General features: G+C 33.0%; 1 protein-coding gene across 9 annotated transcripts in view; it reads right to left on the bottom strand.

Annotated features, from left to right (window-relative positions):
- Positions 1-618: 618 nt before the first annotated feature.
- LOC117341271 (hemicentin-1-like) overlaps positions 619-20630 on the bottom strand; it is a 111797-nt gene continuing 91785 nt past the window's right edge. For 4 of the 9 annotated variants that reach the window (XM_033903122.1, XM_033903121.1, XM_033903124.1 and 1 more), the window contains 6 exons: positions 10798-10923; positions 9445-9478; positions 7917-8059; positions 4931-5077; positions 3879-3917; positions 619-2078 (listed from right to left, as the gene is read on the bottom strand). In XM_033903122.1, the coding sequence (XP_033759013.1) occupies positions 1915-2078; positions 3879-3917; positions 4931-5077; positions 7917-8059; positions 9445-9478; positions 10798-10923 (653 nt within the window). In that variant the 3' untranslated portion in view covers positions 619-1914. The remainder of the gene's footprint in view (positions 2079-3878; positions 3918-4930; positions 5078-7916; positions 8060-9444; positions 9479-10797; positions 10924-20630) is intronic. The other 5 variants (XM_033903125.1, XM_033903127.1, XM_033903126.1 and 2 more) reach the window with 5 other exon arrangements.

Below are 20630 nucleotides of genomic sequence, written 5' to 3'. Positions count from 1 at the left end.
TTAACACGTTTTTGTATTTACATACACAATGCATATAACTTTGAGGTACAAGAATAAAATATGAGAAAAACCATACACACAGAATGACTTATATAAAACACACTCGGACACTTTCTATCAATGTAATAAGAAATAAACAGAACAGAATCTTTTAATCTGATTGTTTGAATTACTTCATAGAAGAATTTTTAAGACAAAGTTATATTTCCCCTCTTAAATAAATTATACATTTAATAGGTGACAATTTCACCGCTTCGTAGATTGTCATTTCAATTTCTTTACGACAGCTTTGAAAATGCATGCATCCCTAGGAGCAGAAAATGAATCACTTTATCAAACCTTTTATTTTTATCAAATTTGGAGCGAATATTTTCAAGAAAAATCTTCTTCACAAATAATTTTTATAATTTATTGCCAAGATCCTAAACTGAGTATTTCATAACAAAGATGAATTTCTAGAAGTTGGCCACTTTGTGATACATAACATATTCAGTTAAACCCTCGTTAAACCCTGAAAGTTCATTCTTGAACAAGCTCAGAAAAATCCACTCTAAAAATATTCATCAAACTTTCTAATACAGTAATTTATATGTATTGAAACTTTATTTTGATATATTTTCTGATCTTTTATTTACAATACAGAAAACACAAATTGCTGTTTTGAAATGATGAACAAAGTTTTGATAAAAATACATAAATGGTGGGAAAATATAATGAAATTTTCATCAAAATGAACATTTTATTTAACATGCTAAAATTTGAACTTAAAAATTTCCTCCACAATTGAAATCTGAACAGCAACATAACATGATCAACAACTGAGCACCAATCATGAAAATATTCTTTTCTGCGGGACTACCATAACAGTTCCGCAGCCAAGACGACAACAACAATGGATGACAAAAATGGCAGTAAAATCTTTAAATATTCTATAAATGATAATTCAATTCTACTGGATTTCAGAACTTATGATTGATGATATTGCAAGCTAATTTCCATGATGACGTTTTTTGTTTTAAATAAAAAAAAATTCTACTGGTTTAAGATAATTTTTACAAAATAATCGAGAATTAGTGGTTGATTTGTTAACTTTGACAAATGAAAAGTTTCTAAGTTATTGCAATATGTGTCATGACATCTGCGTATACATGTTGTGTGTCATGATATCTGCGTATACGATGTGTGTTTGCGTATACACACAGCGATTCTCTTCACCAGAAAAGTTCTTCCCATGTCTTGCTTCCCCTGAGCACATGGAATTTCGAGATCATAATCAAGCATGATTATCATATAAAAGTCTTCCTTTCTGTCATAAGACAAAACACCTAAATCCCCAAAATGTTTGTTGCTGTGTACCACGGTTAAAAGGTCATAGGGCACTTGTCTGCATAATGTCCGCTATAAAAATATCTGCCGTAGACTTCACAACACAAGGGAAAAAGTTTTATTTGGCAAACAATTCTCAGTTACAATGATTCTCTTCATGTTGGCCATCAAAGGATATTAGCTGGTGGTAATGTATTTTACACAACACAACAGATTTGGTAGCCAGCTTGGGATTTTAGTTTTGATGTATGACAAGAAGCATGGGTTTGTTGGTATCCACCAATCAGAATGAGGAACACATATGGTGTCAACACAAACATCGATTAACGACACAGTACTGGGAATACCCATGCTTGGAGATATCACTTTTGGAAGCACAAAATGTCAAAGAGGTCACCGTGTCCATAACATGGTATCATTAAAACTGCTTCAGAATGAGGCAGCCTCTTTGTCATACTGCTCAAAATGAGGCAGCCTCTTTCTCATTCTGCTCAAAATGAGGCAGCTTCTTTGTCCTGATCACCATGACAACATGTAACCTCACACGTACTTCACGACACTATAAATAGCACGAGCAGCTCCAGAACATCATACAACAACCTCGTATATAACCTTTTTCGGTTTGGACGAATCAGGAGTCGAGTAACCACTCTCCATACCACTTCCAAAACTGCCCCCTTCTTTGTGGTCCTCTGGGTGAAGGTCGATGTACTGTTGCTGTTCTTTCCTTGGTGTTCCATGAAATGATGAATCTGAAACAGGATTAAAATGGCTGAGTTTATAACTTCATTTTGGATGGTATAATAATCTTTCTAGCAGTGGTTTAATTTTCCTAGAAACTGCTCAAAATCTAGGACTTTACAAAAGGCACACATGACATATAAGCACTTTTAGAACTAGAAAATGTCTTCAAGACATAAATACCCTGCTGCCACTTGGAAACCCCAAAACACAGATTGGTGAGGTTTACATCAGCTGTTCCTCAGATTAGTTAGTTACATTTGAATGGGACGGGACATGACAGGGACAGGACGGGGGACAGAACGGACACGAGTAGCACTATATATGCCCCATGGAGAGGGCATAACAATTTGAGAGTTAAGATATAGTACAGCCAATGAATTACACTGCACAGCTGTTTTAAAGTACAAGGTATAAAAACATAATGTATATGTCAATGTAGGTCATTAAGGCAGATTACTTCAAGCAATTCACAGCCCTACCCTCGCCAAAATATTGAAAGTGAACTGATAAAGGGCAATAACTCTAAACATTGTGTGGGGAAGGTGGGCCAATAAACTGACTGGTTAATTCCAGGTGATTCATATACCCCAGACAAATGGCCAAAACTTTGCGTATATATATATAGGGTACATGTTACCAATCTGTGGTACAAGACATTCTGACATTTTAAATTGAATACATCTTCACAAATAGAAAATTCTCTGAAATTTTGTTTCTAACTATTTGTATTTGTTGTTTGGCATAAATAGCATTAAACATTATTTTAAAAAACAAAAATTATTTAAAATCAACATCTGAGATTGACTCCAAACTAACAAACAAAGAATATTTAATCCCAAAGTAACTTTGGTATTTAATTTGAATTAAGGAAAAAAGTCACACAATGACAAAATTAAACCATAATGATCGAATTTATTCAAATTAACGTAGATTTTGTATTTAATGTTGACATCAATATGCAAATCACATTATTCATTTAAACGTTTCACCAATTCTAAAAGATATATTCAAATTACTGGTATATAGCAGCTACCATTCTAAACAAATCTGCTTCAGGTGGGAAAATCTTTATCATGTAAAATCAGATAGGCTAGATGTAAACAGAATTAATTGTCCGTTAAATTGCGCCCATGATCGCATCAACGAATTGCCGAAGACCTGATTAAATGCGAATCCTTTATAGACAAATTTAAATTAAATGTCTAAATTCAAACCTGGACTTGTTTATCCTGAAGTATCATAGACTTTGTAGCACATCAAAGCAAAAAAATATGGTAAATGTATTATTTCTTTACTTTATGAAAAACAGGACAATCTTAAAAACTGCATGTATTGAAATCCAAGGGATTTTTGTTATTTTACAACAATTGTGAAACAAGTGATATCAACTTATATTAATCACGCTTGTTGGCCCAGATGGAAGGGTGCGAGGGGTCTTACTTTGGGAGGAAACCAGAGTACCCTGGGTAAACCCACGTGGTTGGGCATGTGACCCATACCTTTTCACGTCCGATCGGGGAATCGAACCCAGAACACCTAGGTGAATAGCAAGCCACTTACCATCTGACCACCTATCAATATTGCTTAAGTAAACTAGGATGTTTGCTAAACTATACAAGTACATTTTGTATATATAAGTAAAGCATTATATATTCCCCACTCATTCTTTGATGGAAACGTAACTAAATACAAAATCTAGTCTAAAAATTTCAAAATTTTAAGAAAGAAATTCCATATTGTAAGGGAAGATAAAACCTTTTAATTTTCTGATTTTATAAATACAACAAAATACATATATTTGTACCAACCTGTATGTTTGTTATGGTTGAATGCCTCGTTATTCATATCTGTAAACACAAAATTTTCAATTTAAATTCAAAATTCAAAAGATGAGTTAAACATCAGCATATATTAGAATTTATACCATGCCCAAGTCCAGACATGTCTGGCTAAGAGATTTTCTAAAGACATTTTATTTTTTAAAATTTTTGTTCAATTCAACAATCAATGGAATTGTAACACTAAATCATTCATATGTCATAACATGAAATATTCATGTTTGGATTTTAATCTCTTTTCCATGAAATGGTAAACAACAAATTTATTTCTTATTCAAAAGCAGATTTCAAATAAATATTCAGGTATATGAAATATAATAAACATTGATTACTTTCCCAGGTAAACTGCTAATTATTTTTTGTAGACCGGATATTGTGAACATACATGTTGAAAAGTCTTGAAATTTAAGTTAGGTACAAAATTGAACCCAAACCCAGAAAATTGTCAGTAGTATTATTAAATTTCACAAAACCAAACAAACTCAAAAGGAGAAAATCAAACAATATGATTGGTTTAAAATTCCACCAATCAGATTGCTTATAAAAATTCAAACACATGAATAAGCTATATTATCATTATATAATAATGAAAACATAAAATATCACCAAAAATACATAGTACAACAAAAGTCTGAACTATAAACTTAAAATACAGAAGAGTACTGAACAAGGGAGACAACAAATAAACTATAATTTACTATCATGACAACGGTATATACAGAACAACGAAAAATGATACCAAACTAAAGTGGATAAAATGAGTGAAAGATGAATTATGAAAACATTGCAAATATGAAGTGATAGTGCTCAAATGGTTTTATTGGTGAAAAAAACATGCTATGTAATTCCATAGTTATCTCCCTTGGTGAAATAGTCACCTCTAAGTATACAGTTTACACTTTCCAGAAATCAACCCACATAAGACAATAGCATCACCCAACCCAAAGGAAGGAAGATTCCACTTTACTGACAAAGGGATGAAAAAGGATAATTTATATTTGTTGTAATGATTGATAACTTACTGTCGTTTCGTCTGTTCATTTCGTTTTCATACAGACGTTTCTCTAACTGAGAATCATATGAGGTGTCTAGAGGTATATTTCCATTTGGGGGCTGGCCATTATGGGTATTAACATGAGAATGATAATTCATATGGTTCAGTCCAGAATCTGAAATTAATTAATTAACACTGTGAATCAACACTTCAATGGTGATAGTGTAATTGTGAGAGTTGTGAAATACCGTAATTATCCTGTAATAAGCCCAGGAGCCAAACACAATCATGACTTTGACTAAAGATAAGTGCGTTTGGAGGGAAGACTAATTGCATGACAGTGTAATGGTGTTTTGGCATTTTTACTTAAAATGAGAGGGCTTTTCAACAGATAGACATGGGCTTATTGCCGGATAAAAACGGCAGCTTTATCTTTTCACAACTGATTAAAATATTATTTCTTATATTGTTCTTCTATAACATCAATTGGTAATTTGCAGAGAAACAAAACATAAATCAAAATATTTTTATGGATAATATTTTTATCTCATATGATTATATATATATAAAAATAATTTGAAAATTAATTTTCCTTATTGATCATAATATCATTTTATAGAAAGGTGAATTACTTTTCATGAATAAAATAATTTGTGCATTAGTGTCACTAGGTTTGCAAAGGGAGGTAATTGAAGCATAGAGAGGGTAAACTTGTCAGGGTGGATAGTGCCTTAAGGAAAGGGAGGTAACCAACCACCAAGCTAAGGGTATATGGATATAATGTATTTGATGCTTCATGGAAAGTAAACAGAATTGACGAATGTCTCATGCTTGTGAAGATAAGGTATGATTTATTAGCGAAGAAATACAGTTAGACGTTTCGCACAAAATGCAGCAATGTTTATATTGTAAAACCTTGATAGAAAGCCATCCCATTCATCTGCCACTACAGATATTGACAAAAGTCTTTGCCGATCATTCCTCCTCAATCTCATGTGTAGTTGCCAGTTTTCTAGTTCCACTTGCTCAATGATGAAAGATACTTTACAGCTTATTGATACGAGCTACCTTATTGATGATTACTACCTTGCTCATCAATGTCAGCTGTCCTGCTTATTGATAACAGCCGTCTGGCTTTTTGAAAACAACTACCTTTCCTATTGATGACTTGCTTATTGACGACAACTGCATTGCTTATCAATGACAACTTCCTTGCTGATTGATGATATATGTCTTGCTTATTGACAACTACCTTGTTCACTGATAACTACATTGCTAATTGATAACAACTATCGCTTATTGGTGATTACTATATTGCTTATTGATGACAACTTCATTACTTATTGACGACAACCACCTACTTATTGACGACAACCACCTTACTTATTGACGACAACCACCTACTTATTGACGACAACTACCTTACTTATTGACGACAACCACCTACTAATTGACAACAACCACCTACTTATTGACAACTACATTGCTTATTGATGACAACTACCTTGCTCATTGATGACAACTACCTTGTTCACTGACAACAACTACATTGCTTATTGACAGTATGTGCCAACGCCATCTCATGACTCACATGATATAATACCTTTATAGTACCGTTATTCTTCTGACAAACAGTGGCAGAATAAGACAATGGCAGTATAACAAGGTTTTACTGTATAAACAATAATGATGAAAATAAAACTAAAAGATGGTACAGCTAATAATACATAAAATGAAAACAAAGTTTGACATGTTTTGGCCTGAATTGCTCTAAATATCTTGAGTCAGCTGACAGATGTTTTACACAACAGAATCCAGATATTACAATAACAGAAATATATGAAATTTTGAAAAAATTGTGAATGAGTCCCCTCCTGTGTGAGGGCAAGCAGTGTTAACTATTAATATGCTGATTGTGAATGAAAATATTAAATTTTTTTTTTTTGAAAAATATGTATTTTTTTTTTTATATTTATTAACATTTTAAAAAATATTTCTTATTAACAATACCTTTACATAAGGAAAAATAACTATAAATGGTATTACAATTGGAACAATAATTATAAATCTGTCAATCCAGCACAAATATCAAATTATGTTCAACATTATCAAAACAACAACAACAGACAAGGCATACAAGGAAAACAAGCAGACAACAATGCAAACAATACTAGATGCAAGACAGACTTCTATCTCATTTGACAGGAATTAACAAAAAAAGTATTGTGTAAAATCAATCAAATATATCACCTAATTGTTACAATATTTTTTTTAAATGTCTATTTCAAACTTCAAAAATAAGCTCAGTGCGCTTAAACAATATTTTTTTTTTTTTTAAAGAAATCCTGACATTTTTTATTTTCTAAATACATTTTTAGTTCAAAGATGAACATGATTACCTCATTTCAGAAACAAAAGTCTGTTAGTGACTAAAGCATGTTAGCGGCAGGAAACAGCAACTTGTCTTAATCATATAAACAACAGGATGGTACTGGATTTCGATGTATAGAATTGTGTTGTTTTTGTTTCACTATTATAAAAAATTCCTGAATTAGAAGGATACTTTGGTTGTAAAATCACAGTTTTCCGACGATGTTATAAAATTTCTTCATTGAAACTTAAGTTGTGCAGTGTCATATATTTGCTGAAATAATTGTGCTTTATTATTTTTGCAAATTTTCGAAGATGAAAATTGAAGTTGTGCAGAATTCAGTGACAGTGACCTAGTTTTGGATAAGTCGGTAAAACTTTGATAACGTATATATATGTGAATTCAATAAGCATATTGAAAATAAAATGTCATTATAGCATTATGACCTGATATGTTATTCTTATAGTTTTTGTTTTGTTTTTTTAAACAAAGATAATTAACACAGGATCTGAATATTTTCTCATCTTTTGCAGCTGTAGTTTTTGGTGAGTGTAGTGATATTGTAAAGAAAAATATTTGTGATTGTGTGTTCAGAAATCGGGTTGCTGTGACCTAGTTTTAGTAGAGAAAATCCACTACTCACACATATTAGTACTACCACGCATGCCACTAGAGCCGTCCCGACGATAGGGCTCGTGAAACTCTGTAGTGTCCATACCTGGATTGTCGAAGCCTCTTTTTGGTTTTGCGGGGATATTAACGCCGTTAACCGGCTGTGCCTGCCTGCTGAAAAACAAAATGCAAATGAAAAAACGTGAGGAGGAAGCAACACCAGGGATTTTAACGTTTACATCAGGGTGAACTTAAAAGGCTACAAGGGGGTTAACTACATCAATGTTCTATACGCAAGTTTAATCAGGCTAAAACAACATAACTTAAAACATCTGAGGCAAAGTCTGTTAAAATATGTGTTCATCAGATTTTTCAAGGCCAATTTCAATAAAATTTGCACTTATATCATCAAAATGTGTAGGTCTGTAGGTTAAGATAATAATAAAAAATATATATATATTCCAAAGTAATTTTTGGCTTTATATATATATATAAATTGCTTTTCAGCTTTAATCTTGCTTCTTAAGAAGTTATCAAAAGACAAGAGGTTTTAATTAAATTGTCATTTTTGAAGTGTAGGAGTTTCATCACTGTTGATGGAGAAGCATATATGAATTGAAACTTCCATCAATATCAAGACTGTCTCTAAAATATCAAAATTGTAAATAAAATTGAGTTTCATAATTTTAGTCTCTAGCATATTTGAAGTTTCATACTAGGGGGAGGTAATCTAGTATTCAGATTGAGCTGAGCAATTCTTTACAAAAAATTAACATCTCAGATGGCCAGTCTAGTCATCATCTTTTGATGTCAAATTAAGAATCCATTTCCAAGAATCAGATAAAGATTCATATGAGGTTTAACATTTAACATAAATCAGGAATATTCTGATACAACACATATATTTTTCGAATCTTTGCAAAATATTTTTGTGGGGCTATTTGCATAACACATTGAAACATTATTGCAAAACCAAACTTAATTTTCCATACGGAACACATGAATGTATAAATGACATGCATTCTCTAAGTGTAAATAGTAAGCTATTTATAGGTGCAGTATAAAGATTCAAACTCCATTACATATGTGTCGTCTGCTCATCCAAAGGCTGATATTTTCACACTCTCAATCATAACTCAGTTGAATGTGGAATTTTCTTTCTATATTTTTACTTTTATTTTATCCAACAACATTTCAAAACTAAAAGCAAACCAAAACAAATTTTCCATTATTTTAAGAAAACTTTTTTTTCTAATTTTATTATTTAACCAAATTTAGAACACATTTTTCACAAAATATTTCACTGAGTTTTTTCTGTAAAACGGAACATTATCTGTGTTTTAATTTAGAAAAAAATTCATATATCAAATATATATTCCAGTATGAAATGCTTATTCAAACAGTTCTCAAAAGAGTGTAAAAATGGCTTACTTTGAAGAGCGACGACACCGGTTACAACTTGTCTATAAGACTGTATGTGGAGATTGTTAAGCTTCGGTACTAAGGACCCATTCAATAACATTACGGAGAATTGATAAGAAATCGGAAGTTTTACTTACTTGGCATTTTGTGCATTTTCAAAATCTTTGGCAGCTGTTAGAAAGAAACAAATTTAAAAAGTCCTGAGAAGGTTAAGATACGAGTGGCATAAAACTGAAGAAAATTTATCTTTCTTATTGATGGACGGACAAAATTAAATTCCTACACTGTACAAAAGCATATTTAGACATTATAATTATTATCATATTATTATAGAATGGACAGAAAGTCAGAACAGACATTGGACATACAAAGATCAGACAACAGGTAGAAAAGCTTGGAAGAGGTAGGGAAGAAAATTATAGTAAGAATATGTCTATTCCATTGCAGTCACACCACCGTGAATGCACAAAGAAGATAGTTCAATCTTATATTTATGTAGATATGCAAAGACTGACTGCCGAGGGTCAACCCATTTCGTTACAGAATGACGGATGGAATTATAAGTACAAGTTTTTTCCCCCCAGTATGATGGTAACATGGATACCACATGTTCAGAAACAATAAACTCCCCCTCTCTATCACCACTGACGTTCATTACACCAACATCAGGGCATTCCATTCTTTCATTGACATCATAACTTCAGATCTGGGATAGCATGAATAATGAAATAACCCCACACACCGAATAATCAACCTACTACAACAAATTCATCAATAATTAACCAGTTCTGGCCAGAAAAACTTTAATCCTGGTCGTAATATGACAGAATTTTTTGAAATATCGAAGATGTATGAGAATTAGTTCATCATATGAACAAGCATGTCAATTTCAGCAACCAACACCTGCATAAGAAAGTGTCTTTTTCTTTGTGACAGAGACCGTTGAGAATCAATTATACTCACAGCATTAATTTATTTAATTCGAGTCATGATGGGCTTAACACAGCAACACAAAGGAGAATTTATTTAATGAAAATGTAATTACGAAAAATACCATGTGTGCTCAATTCATTCAAGCTTTATTCAAAAATGTTGTTTTTTCATCATTAAGGTTCCAGGATCCATCCAAAATAAAAGTGATTTTAATTAACTTTCAGACAACACAATTATTTGAGTAAAATATTACAGTAGATATTTTTCAGAACATTTTTAGGATCATACATGTTTTGACATGAATATTATGAAAACATTGTAAATATTCATTATTAGAAAAGATCATTACAAAATAGCTTATCTCGCTTATCTTGATTAAATAGGGAAGAAAGTCACAAGATAGCAAAGCCATTTAACACATCCATATATATATATCACGTAAAATCCTATACGAGCCCACAATCAACTTATGACCAAAACTTTCTGTATATCAATTCCCAAAGTGAGGCTGAACAAAACAGTTTGAGGACATGCAGGTGTCTATTTTGAGAACTTACCATTATTTTGTCGCCGCCGACAGATGAAGTATACAAGTACACAGAGAAGAGCGATGAGGACGGCGGCACAAACGGCTCCTATGGCGATAACTCCCGTAGCCGAAAGGTCCGGGTTACTTTGCTGACCTGGAAAGACAGAAGAATGAAGAAACCATAAATAAAAAGAATAAAATTCAAATATAAAAGTAGTATTACCCTTTTGTCTTTGATTTTTTTTTTTAAACAATGAATTTATCTGTCTATTGTTTATTTTTATACAATAAATTGATCAGTCTATTGTTAGTTTTAGACAATAAATTTATCAGTCTATTGTTTAGTGTAGATGAGAGAGGTTTATCTCTGTTTCAGCGAACACCTACCTCCCATCACGACAGAGATTCACAAGAAGATTATCCGTTATGATTCCGTATCGCACACAAAACACATGGTTACCCAATAACAACACAACCACGTATTGACAAATGTATCACTATGGTGACGGGAGATGCATTTCCTATGATTACCATGAATTTCTTTCTACCCTTAGTTATGCAGCATGATGGAACCAATTAATTCTAGTGATATTTGGAATGTACAGCTTTTTCTCTTCTTGTTGCAAACATGAAATAAATCATTGAAGGCTTGTACTTGTTATGTAGCAACTTGAAGCAGACCAATGTGCCAAACAAAAACCCTATGTCCATGTCTGGTATTACGGTAGAAACTCCCAAATCATGAACGTCACAAACTTGGATATTTCCATGAATATTTAGATTACTTACATACATAGTTTCCGCTTTTCATTTTTATTGAGAAATTGGCAAATTCTGTGGATTTCTATTATTTAATGAAATATATATGACATCTTAACTTTTTTGTTCATTTAATAGTATTTTTTTCAAATACAAAATAGAAAATGTACATCCATTTAGGGCGATAAAGAAGCTGACATTCAAGAAAGCTGGTCTCTTAATTAGACATATGGGTGAAAGTGTCAGATTAATAAGTTAATAATTCATGTTGCTGCTTTTTTATAAAAGATTATCAGACATATATGAGGAATATTTACCCTCAAAATATTGAATTCCATATTGAAAGAACTGAAAACTGTTACCCACAGCTGGGACAGAGTCAGTATCATTCAACAGAAAATTGCATGGATGAGAAATAGGGGGTCACTTTTAATACAGGTCTACTGGTTTATCAACAATTTAACTTCATTTCATAAATGACAAGTTATATATTTAAAATCACCTAAGCTCCTTACATGATTTAAAAACTTTCTTATATGGATTTGGAAATAATTTATATGATTATTTTAACATTTCATTTAAAGTCTATCAATTTTATAACTTTTGAAGAATATTTACCATAACTGTACATGTGTTACCGGTAATGCAATTTCTTAATGGGATATTTTATGTTGTATGAAACAAAACAGAGAAGAAAGGAGTGATTTCATTTCAACCACAGGGCATTCCATATACAGGTTCATGTCGTGTTTATAGAAACTTTTGACATTTTATAAGCCATTTTTTGTTTGGCCTTTGCTTTCATCCCTGTCAATTTACCTGATTGGTTGCAGAAAAAACTGATCCTTTAGGGTTAAAACTTGAAAAGTGCAATACACCAACCGATAATTTCCAGATCACCGATAGAAAGATAAAGGGAGATAATATTTCAATGAAATTAAGTACAATCCAGCAAAAATTGCAATTTACTTTTTAACAAGATTTCCATTTTCCCCATTTCTTTCAATGAAATGAAGTTTTTCCAGTAAAAATTGCAATTTAGTTTTTTATAGAGAGAATCTAATTTTACAAAAAAAAAAAAAAGAAAAAAAAAAAAGAGAAGAATTGTGGCTTTTCCTTATCACTAATTTAACAGAGAACACTGACATACCTGAGGTAATGACAAAACCACAAAATCTTGATAAAACTAGACCAAAATATGAAAATAACTACCAATTGGCATAAAAACTCAATACAGTAATTATACACAGATATATGACAAGGAACTCTGGAAGAGTTAAAGTGATTTTGCTTCATCAACAAGATCATGCAGTCATACAAATCTGGGTCAAATCCGGATTAAATCACAATCTCAAATGACAGTCTGTTCAAATTTAACAAATACAAAATTGATTTGCATCAAGAGATAACAAATGATTATTTCCTTTGTTTGCTTTGCTTTGTGGATGAAATAACCTCATTACTTGTGACGAGTTTTTGTAAAATCTTAACATCATCACGTTTGTGAAATTGCGATTTGGCTTTGGATTCAGCATTATAAGACAATAAATTATCTCAGAAGAGCATAATTCAGAATTTAATACATCACACAACTTACAAAAGAACAATATATCAATACACTGCGTATTGTTTACCAGTAATAGGACATGTATGACAAAGGAAAACAACACAGCCATGTGTATCATTTACATTGCCTTCCAAGGGTGGGGGAATATCATTTCAAATTCTATAAGTGGTCCTACCCCTCAACCCTTCCTTGATTGATAAGCGACTACAGAAATATCAATATCGTTTAATATCCTGGTGTTTTGAAAATAGTTTTCAATACATATACTGGTAGTTCTTTTTCCTGACAGAGATGTTGCCCCCAATTTACAAAAGTAGCTCTCTATAAACTCATGCTGTTTATTTTTGCAAGATTCTCAGGAGGTCACTTCCAGTTTCCATGACAACGAATTAACTGTGCCATTCAACAGCCCCTAGATGTCTGTATCCTTACCTTCACTTTCCCAGGTCATTTGACCATTGTCCATTTTTCTGACCATTGTACCTAACATCCATTACAAACTAGATTATCAGGCAGTCCCTTATGGTGACAATACTAGGACCTTTTCTCCCCTGGGCAAATCCAATTATGGCCCCTTATAAATCACAATAATGGCCTGGGATGGACAGTAAGGGCTGTCCTGAACACCTAAAGGGGCCCCGGGTAGGGTATGACTACCTAAAGGAGCCCCGACTAGGGAATGACTACCTAAAGGGGCCCTGATCATGACTAGGGTATGACTATAAAGGGCCCCGACTAGGTATGACTAATGGTACGTAATGTCTGCCCTATGTCAGATACTAATGGTAGGACATGTTAGTGTGTTGTTGTATAAATATATCAACACATCATTTCCTTTGTGTTTCTGTCACAATATGTTTACATAGTCATAGCTGTCTGATCAGTGTCTGCTCCAAACATTACACAACACCAGTAATCAGCTCGGAGACAACACTACTGGTTTTTATTGGCAAATAATTGTTCCTTCCCATCAATAGGCCGAGGGCATCCAGTTGAGAGTAAATTGATTATGTTTTTGACTTCCCATAATGAGATTTGGCATCATTTCTTGAGATTTAAGGGGACATATGTTAATGGCATATGCTTTGACCCTTCAGATTCTGAAAAATATTGATTTTACTTCTGAAATCGCTAAAAATCAAGGGTGAACTGCTGGATGCCCTGAAGCTCCCTTCATTTTTTTTGGAATCATCAATTTTCCAATAGTCAGCAAAAAGTGGTTAATTCACAAAAATAAGCCATTACAAAACTTTTATTATTTTACTATTACACTAGGGAGTGGGGCTCATTTCTTAGGAATTTAAACACTTACACTACCTCAAGTTCAATTTTCATTGAACATGGTTTACTGCCAACAAAAACCTGCCGATTTCTATGTCAGATTTGTACCGACTTACCCTTGTCATAATCGAAAACTTGAAAAGTAAGGGGAGCAATATTAATCCTGATGGCTATCTCGTAAACGGACAAAGAAACATGTGTATGTGTGTTGACAACTGGCAAACACTGACGGATTGAAAGTTTGAATCGAAGCAGAAAGTATTGACAGTGATACTATATTGTAGAACAGTCGGAACACTTCACAAGAGCACTACCAAAAGATAACACTATCCCGCCACACCTATATATCGACACTGTTATACATTGTTATTCTGATAAGACTTTCAGTTTTAGACAAAATCTAGATAAAATTTATAACAAAAGTATAAATACAGTATTGTGGGAAAATTCTTGTAAACAAATAAGAAACATATGACCTGTTATTGTAGAAACAAGACATTTTTAGCACAGTAGCCTAAAAACTTTCCCTTCCATATCATTCAAAATCTATTCAGAGATAAAAAGAACCTACCTTGGGCAGCTAGAGATTGTTTTGTTTGGTACGACATGGCTGTTGTCCGACTTATGTATGGTGTCAAAAGTGAGTTAGAACGGCACTAAAGTAAAAATATTGAAGCTGGCTACCACAGCACAGTGTATGTGTGGAAAGCATTATCCTAAAGCCATCTAAATGAAGTATTCAACCTTACCACTGACCCAAAGTTGGGGCTCACAAGGGGGAAATTGTAAAAAAAAAATATTAACCTGAAAATTATTTTCAGAAATAGTATATTTTGAAACCTTTAGAAGAATTGTTGAAGAAAAAAACTTTCATTATTAAATACTGATTTTTTATAGTAATTTTCTCAAGTTTTATTATCATACAGAATATTTTGTTATTTTCATTTCATTTTTCAAGTTTTATTATCTGATACATGAATTTATTTCAATTTTATTTTGTTTTATTTTTACTTCTATGTACCATTTCTAATAATTCTTATGTAATATTTTAATAACTGACTCATTGTGCATAGAAAAACTATGTCAGTATTCTTTGTACATGCACAATGAAATAGCAATATATATATAAACAATTATTGGCAATATGATTCAAGATATTATTTTTAGATGTCTACTCTAAATATAGACACATTTTTATCTTCAAATCATTTGTTTTTTATTTGTGCAATTACCTCCCTTGAATAGAATTCTTTAATGTGCATATCAATCATTAAATCATTCAGATGACCCTGATCAGGAAGCTATTGTCTCTAACATGATATAACACACATGTCCATGCACAAGTTTCTACAGTATTTGGGCAGACAAAGCTCAAACTCCTTATCACAAAAATCAAAACATACCATGCATGCAGAAATTGGAATCGTTCTGGATGACAGGCGCTTTTGACAATATCTTACAACAATGATAATGATCCTATTCCCACAAATAACACTGAACCTATATGAGTCATCGGAAATTAAATTTAAATGGAATTGGAATACCTTGAAATTGTTGGTGATCACCTGATCATTACACATACATGGAAAACCATTACTATTTCCTTGTTTACTTCAAATATCAATAACATTTTAATAAAAGTTTTTTTTACTTAAATTTTTTTTTTGCTTAATGATATAGTTATTTAATCATTTTTTGAAAAGAAAGAGTGTCTGAATTTATTGAATAACTTGAGGATGTCAATAACTATAAAAAGTGAGATTCTAGGACCTTCAATGCACATGCTATATTTTCCTGTCTTCCCTTTGTCCCCAAGATTCTCAACTCTTTATTTCACTAAGCTGTCAATACACACATAACTAAAATCTAAGTAATTTCCCTAGCAGGGATCGGACCCCTGTCTGGGCCCCTCTAGGAGTCACTTCCCCCACTCTGCCCTGTATAACTAGGCCCCTATCAGGTTGCCTCCCCAACCAGAAGGAGGATGTTAGCGCCCCAGGAATCTGGAAGGGAAGTGTAATTACACAGATACAAATGTTTACAGTGGCAGACATATTGTTTACTCCTGTGTACCATGTGGTATACCAATTGGAGGCTAGAGGTCGTGACCTCAGACCATCTCTCACACCTCCATTGTTTAGTGCTAACATTCCAAATACTGTTTCTTCTGAGAGTAATTACTGCATGTATATTCTACCAAAAATTTGGAATGCAGCGTAATTATGTTTTTCTTATCCTGATTATCCATTTTACCCCCCCCCCCCCCCCCCCCCCCCCCCACCAAACTTCCCCAATCAGCCTACTACCACATCTACACTCTCCCCACCCTCCCAAATCAGCCTACTATCAATCTTAACTCTCTCCCCCCCCAGAATTATATTAATGGAAGCCTGTTGTATGATGTACAGCTGACATTATACCTAGCAATCTTTGGTTAGTCAAAATGGCACAACTGTACAAAATATTCTTGCTCAAGTCCCTATCTACAAAGAATAATCTTAATTTAGCCAGCAGTATAAAAGTTATTGCCGCTGCAGCACACAGACTGACCACCAACCCCATAAAACTTTGAAATCTGAATATCTTTCAAATATTTGTATAGAAACAATTCTGATTATCTAAGCTTCTATTCAAACTAATTGAAATTTGAATATCAAAATTACATTTCCGATATTTGTTACATAATTTTGCATACAGACAATTATAATGGTATAATTCATGTGCTATAAGAACTGTCCAATTTTCTTTTTTTTATTCCTTGATAATTATGGGCCAATACTTTTGCCATCAGAAGAGAAACTCTATGGGACCATGCCCAAATGGATTTCCCATGGGAAACTTAAACAACTACTCCAGTTCTACTGTTAAAAGTACAATTGTGTGATGTTAAGATCTTACAAACAGAATATAGAAGCTTTTTTATTATCAATACAAACTCTTCAATCACAGAGGATAGGTTTAGTTGTAGCATGAACACAGAATAAGTCTTAAATAGAAGATTGATGACCTGGAGGGCTGTGTTGAGAAGAAACACATCTCCAACCCCCACACCACACATACAACTACTGTACATGTGATATATATTGAAAACAAATACATGTATTCACCTGGAGTTTTTTCCCTCAGGTAAAAGAAAAAACCTTGGTATGATAAATTATTTTTTACAATCATACAGATTACTACTATTGAAAAAAGCCTGGACAAAAGACATGTTAGACATTTCCTTCCAATATAAATTGTGAGCTTGGTAGGGTAAAGGAAAAATCAGTATAAACTGTATTATACCATTGGTTCATCCTTCAAGGACTCATCAGTAATGCGAACGGTCTATAAATCTCTTTGTTCTGTCAATTATTTTTCGGACTCTAAATTTCTTTAGCCTCCCGAAACATTCTGATCATGATCACATTTGAAATTGTGTCAGAAAAATAAATTGTTTTTCAGACTCTTACACTTTTTAGCCTCTGATCACCTTATAATTAATTGACTGTGTAATTAATTGTGTCTCAAAAATACATCGGAAGGTGTCTCCTCCATGCGTTGAGTTTTTATTTTGATGATTTTTTTATCCTGTGTCAGGTGTTCGTTTATCCTGTCCTCTCTGGACACACACAGGTATTATTTTTACAAGTCATTCCCCTCTGTTCTCCTCTCTGGACACACACAGCTATTATTTTTTACAAGTCATTTCCCTCTGTTCCAAGGATGTAGGAGATTAACCGACATGAAATCCGATCACCGAGTCATTTCCCATCCTGATTGATGGGTGATCAATGTCGGGTCAAAGGTCAAAGGTTGTTAACACAAATACGAATCATCTGGACAAAAGAACAAAAACAAAAGGAAGAAAGCACCTGCATTTTAAATTAAAACAAATATTTCTGTAATACCTGTCTCAAATACAATCCTAAAATAAATTTTTTCGTGTAATTTTATGATGATGAATTTAAAACTGACACATCATAAAAATGAATATGAGACAAATTCAAATTCAAGTTTTTCATAAAGTACTAGTTTACAGCTGGTTATCTTTAAAATCTGTTGGGCAGACAAAATATCACAGCTGACTGGAGCAGACAAAATATCACAGCTGACTGGAGCAGACAATTAAACTGTGGAGTTTGTTCTGTCTAAGATCTTTAGTCACAAACAGATAATTATTAAATTTACTTTTGAACTCTAACCATCCCATAAGCCAGGGACACAGACTATCGAGGCACAGATTATAATAATTTGCTTTTCAGACTCAATTGTCGCCATTTCCCTGTCAATGAAAAAAGGTCAATGATATAGCTGTCGTCTAAAGTCAACATCCAGATTAAACAGACAGTCAAACTTCCGGTGATTAAATCGGGACAACTCTCTGTTTAAATTCTACACAGGAAGAAATCTTTTGACACTAATCTTTTAAGTTTGACACAGATTTTGAATGTTTTTTTTTTCAATGAAAATGTATGACATCAAATGTCAGTCGAAAAATTGTGATACATAACTACTGTTATTGTTATCTATAAACACATCAAGCTTAAGATGCATTTCATTTCAAGGGCTTCAATGACACAGAAATAAGTCCAGTTTATACAATTTTACAGTACACAGGGCTTTTTCTGGAGACTATGTCCCAAATGTCCCAAAATCCAAATTCAAATGATCTATTATTCATGCATCTTTTCCAACATTTGTCCTTAATTGAAACCCATCATTACAATTTTCTTCTCACAACCCGACAAAGAGTACTCATTCTAAACTGATGAAAAAATTGAAGTCTCGGTTGACTTTTCTGTTGTAGCATGTCTGCTTTACAAAACTGTTTCATGCACTTTCTTTGATCAGTCTCTACAGAATTGAAAGAACCAAGAAGCAGTGTTAAAATTCATTTGGACATTAATGCTGGTATCACTCCACATATAGTATTAATTAGCAGTACAAGAGTTCAACATGGCGTCACGTAAAACAAGGACTGGCATCCAACAAACTCAACACTCGATCTGGCAATGAAGCTGAATTTATCATCCTCAATTTAGAATAAAAACATCTTTTATGGAGATCAAAAAACAAAATCATAGAAGCTCCTTAATTGATGACTGAAGGATTTAGAACGCTGCATTAAAAGAATTTTGAAATGACAATTTCTCTGATTAATATTGAACAAAAAATAAGTCACCAAATGACTGATATTTTTTATTGTAAATCATCATTATGGTCCATGCCATGTTTCTATCACTTAAGCTTCAACAACAAAAGTTCCACATTTTCAAAATACAAGACAGTAAATATTTATCCCACATATACAGACAATATTTTACACCTTGCCCTCCATGCATCACACTTAGTTTAACAACAACCAAATTCTGCTGGTGTAGCCAAACAGTCATCTTGTGTTTTAAATCAGCCGATTATTAAATTACGGTGAGGGAAAGCAATCGTTTGACAAATGGTGAAACCACGCTCACAAATACATTAACTTCAACATTCTAAGGTCTTAACATTTCATTTGAAGCCTGAAAACTCTGCCTCATTTCCACAAATATCCAGCAGTACTTCAGATCTGGGATACACATACCATATTTATATAATTATCCGCAAATAAGCCCTCTTCTTCATTTTTGCAGAATCTTCAATTCTAAAATAAGCCTTCCCTAAACTTTTACACTAGGGGAGGGGGTTTATTTGAGGATAAATACAGTACTAAACTTTAACACTAGGGGAGGGGGTTTATTTGAGGATAAATACAGTACTAAACTTTTACACTAAGGGAGGGGCTTATTGGAGGATACATACAGTACTAAACTTTTACACTAAGAAGGGGCTTATTGGAGGATAAATACAGTACTAAACTTTTACAATATAGGGTAGAGGTCTTATTTGAGGATAAATACTGTAAATTCACCCTGACATATAATGAACACAAATTAATGATTCTACTAAGTAGTTACAAATAATTAAGAAACATTTGGGAAAAGTAACTTTCTCCATTAGTGTAATTCATCAAGTCATCCACCACAATGAGCCACAGAGAGGAGCGGAGCCGGGGAACAGCGGAGCCGCGGAACAGCGTAAATCCTTGGGGTGATGAATACTTCTACTATAATTTCTCACAGTGGATGTTCATTATACAGATTGGATTTTCTATCTGATAATTCCAATCAGAGGTGATATCAAATAGAATGTCAATACCCACAAAGCCATATAAAGTCATTTTAAATCACTCCTGGTAGAACATCATCAATACCGATAATAAAGTTCAGCTGTGC

The sequence above is a fragment of the Pecten maximus genome, chromosome 13 (assembly GCF_902652985.1).
Source record: "Pecten maximus chromosome 13, xPecMax1.1, whole genome shotgun sequence".
In the NCBI taxonomy this organism is placed as follows: domain Eukaryota; kingdom Metazoa; phylum Mollusca; class Bivalvia; order Pectinida; family Pectinidae; genus Pecten; species Pecten maximus.
This window is presented reverse-complemented; position numbering and strand designations above follow the sequence as displayed.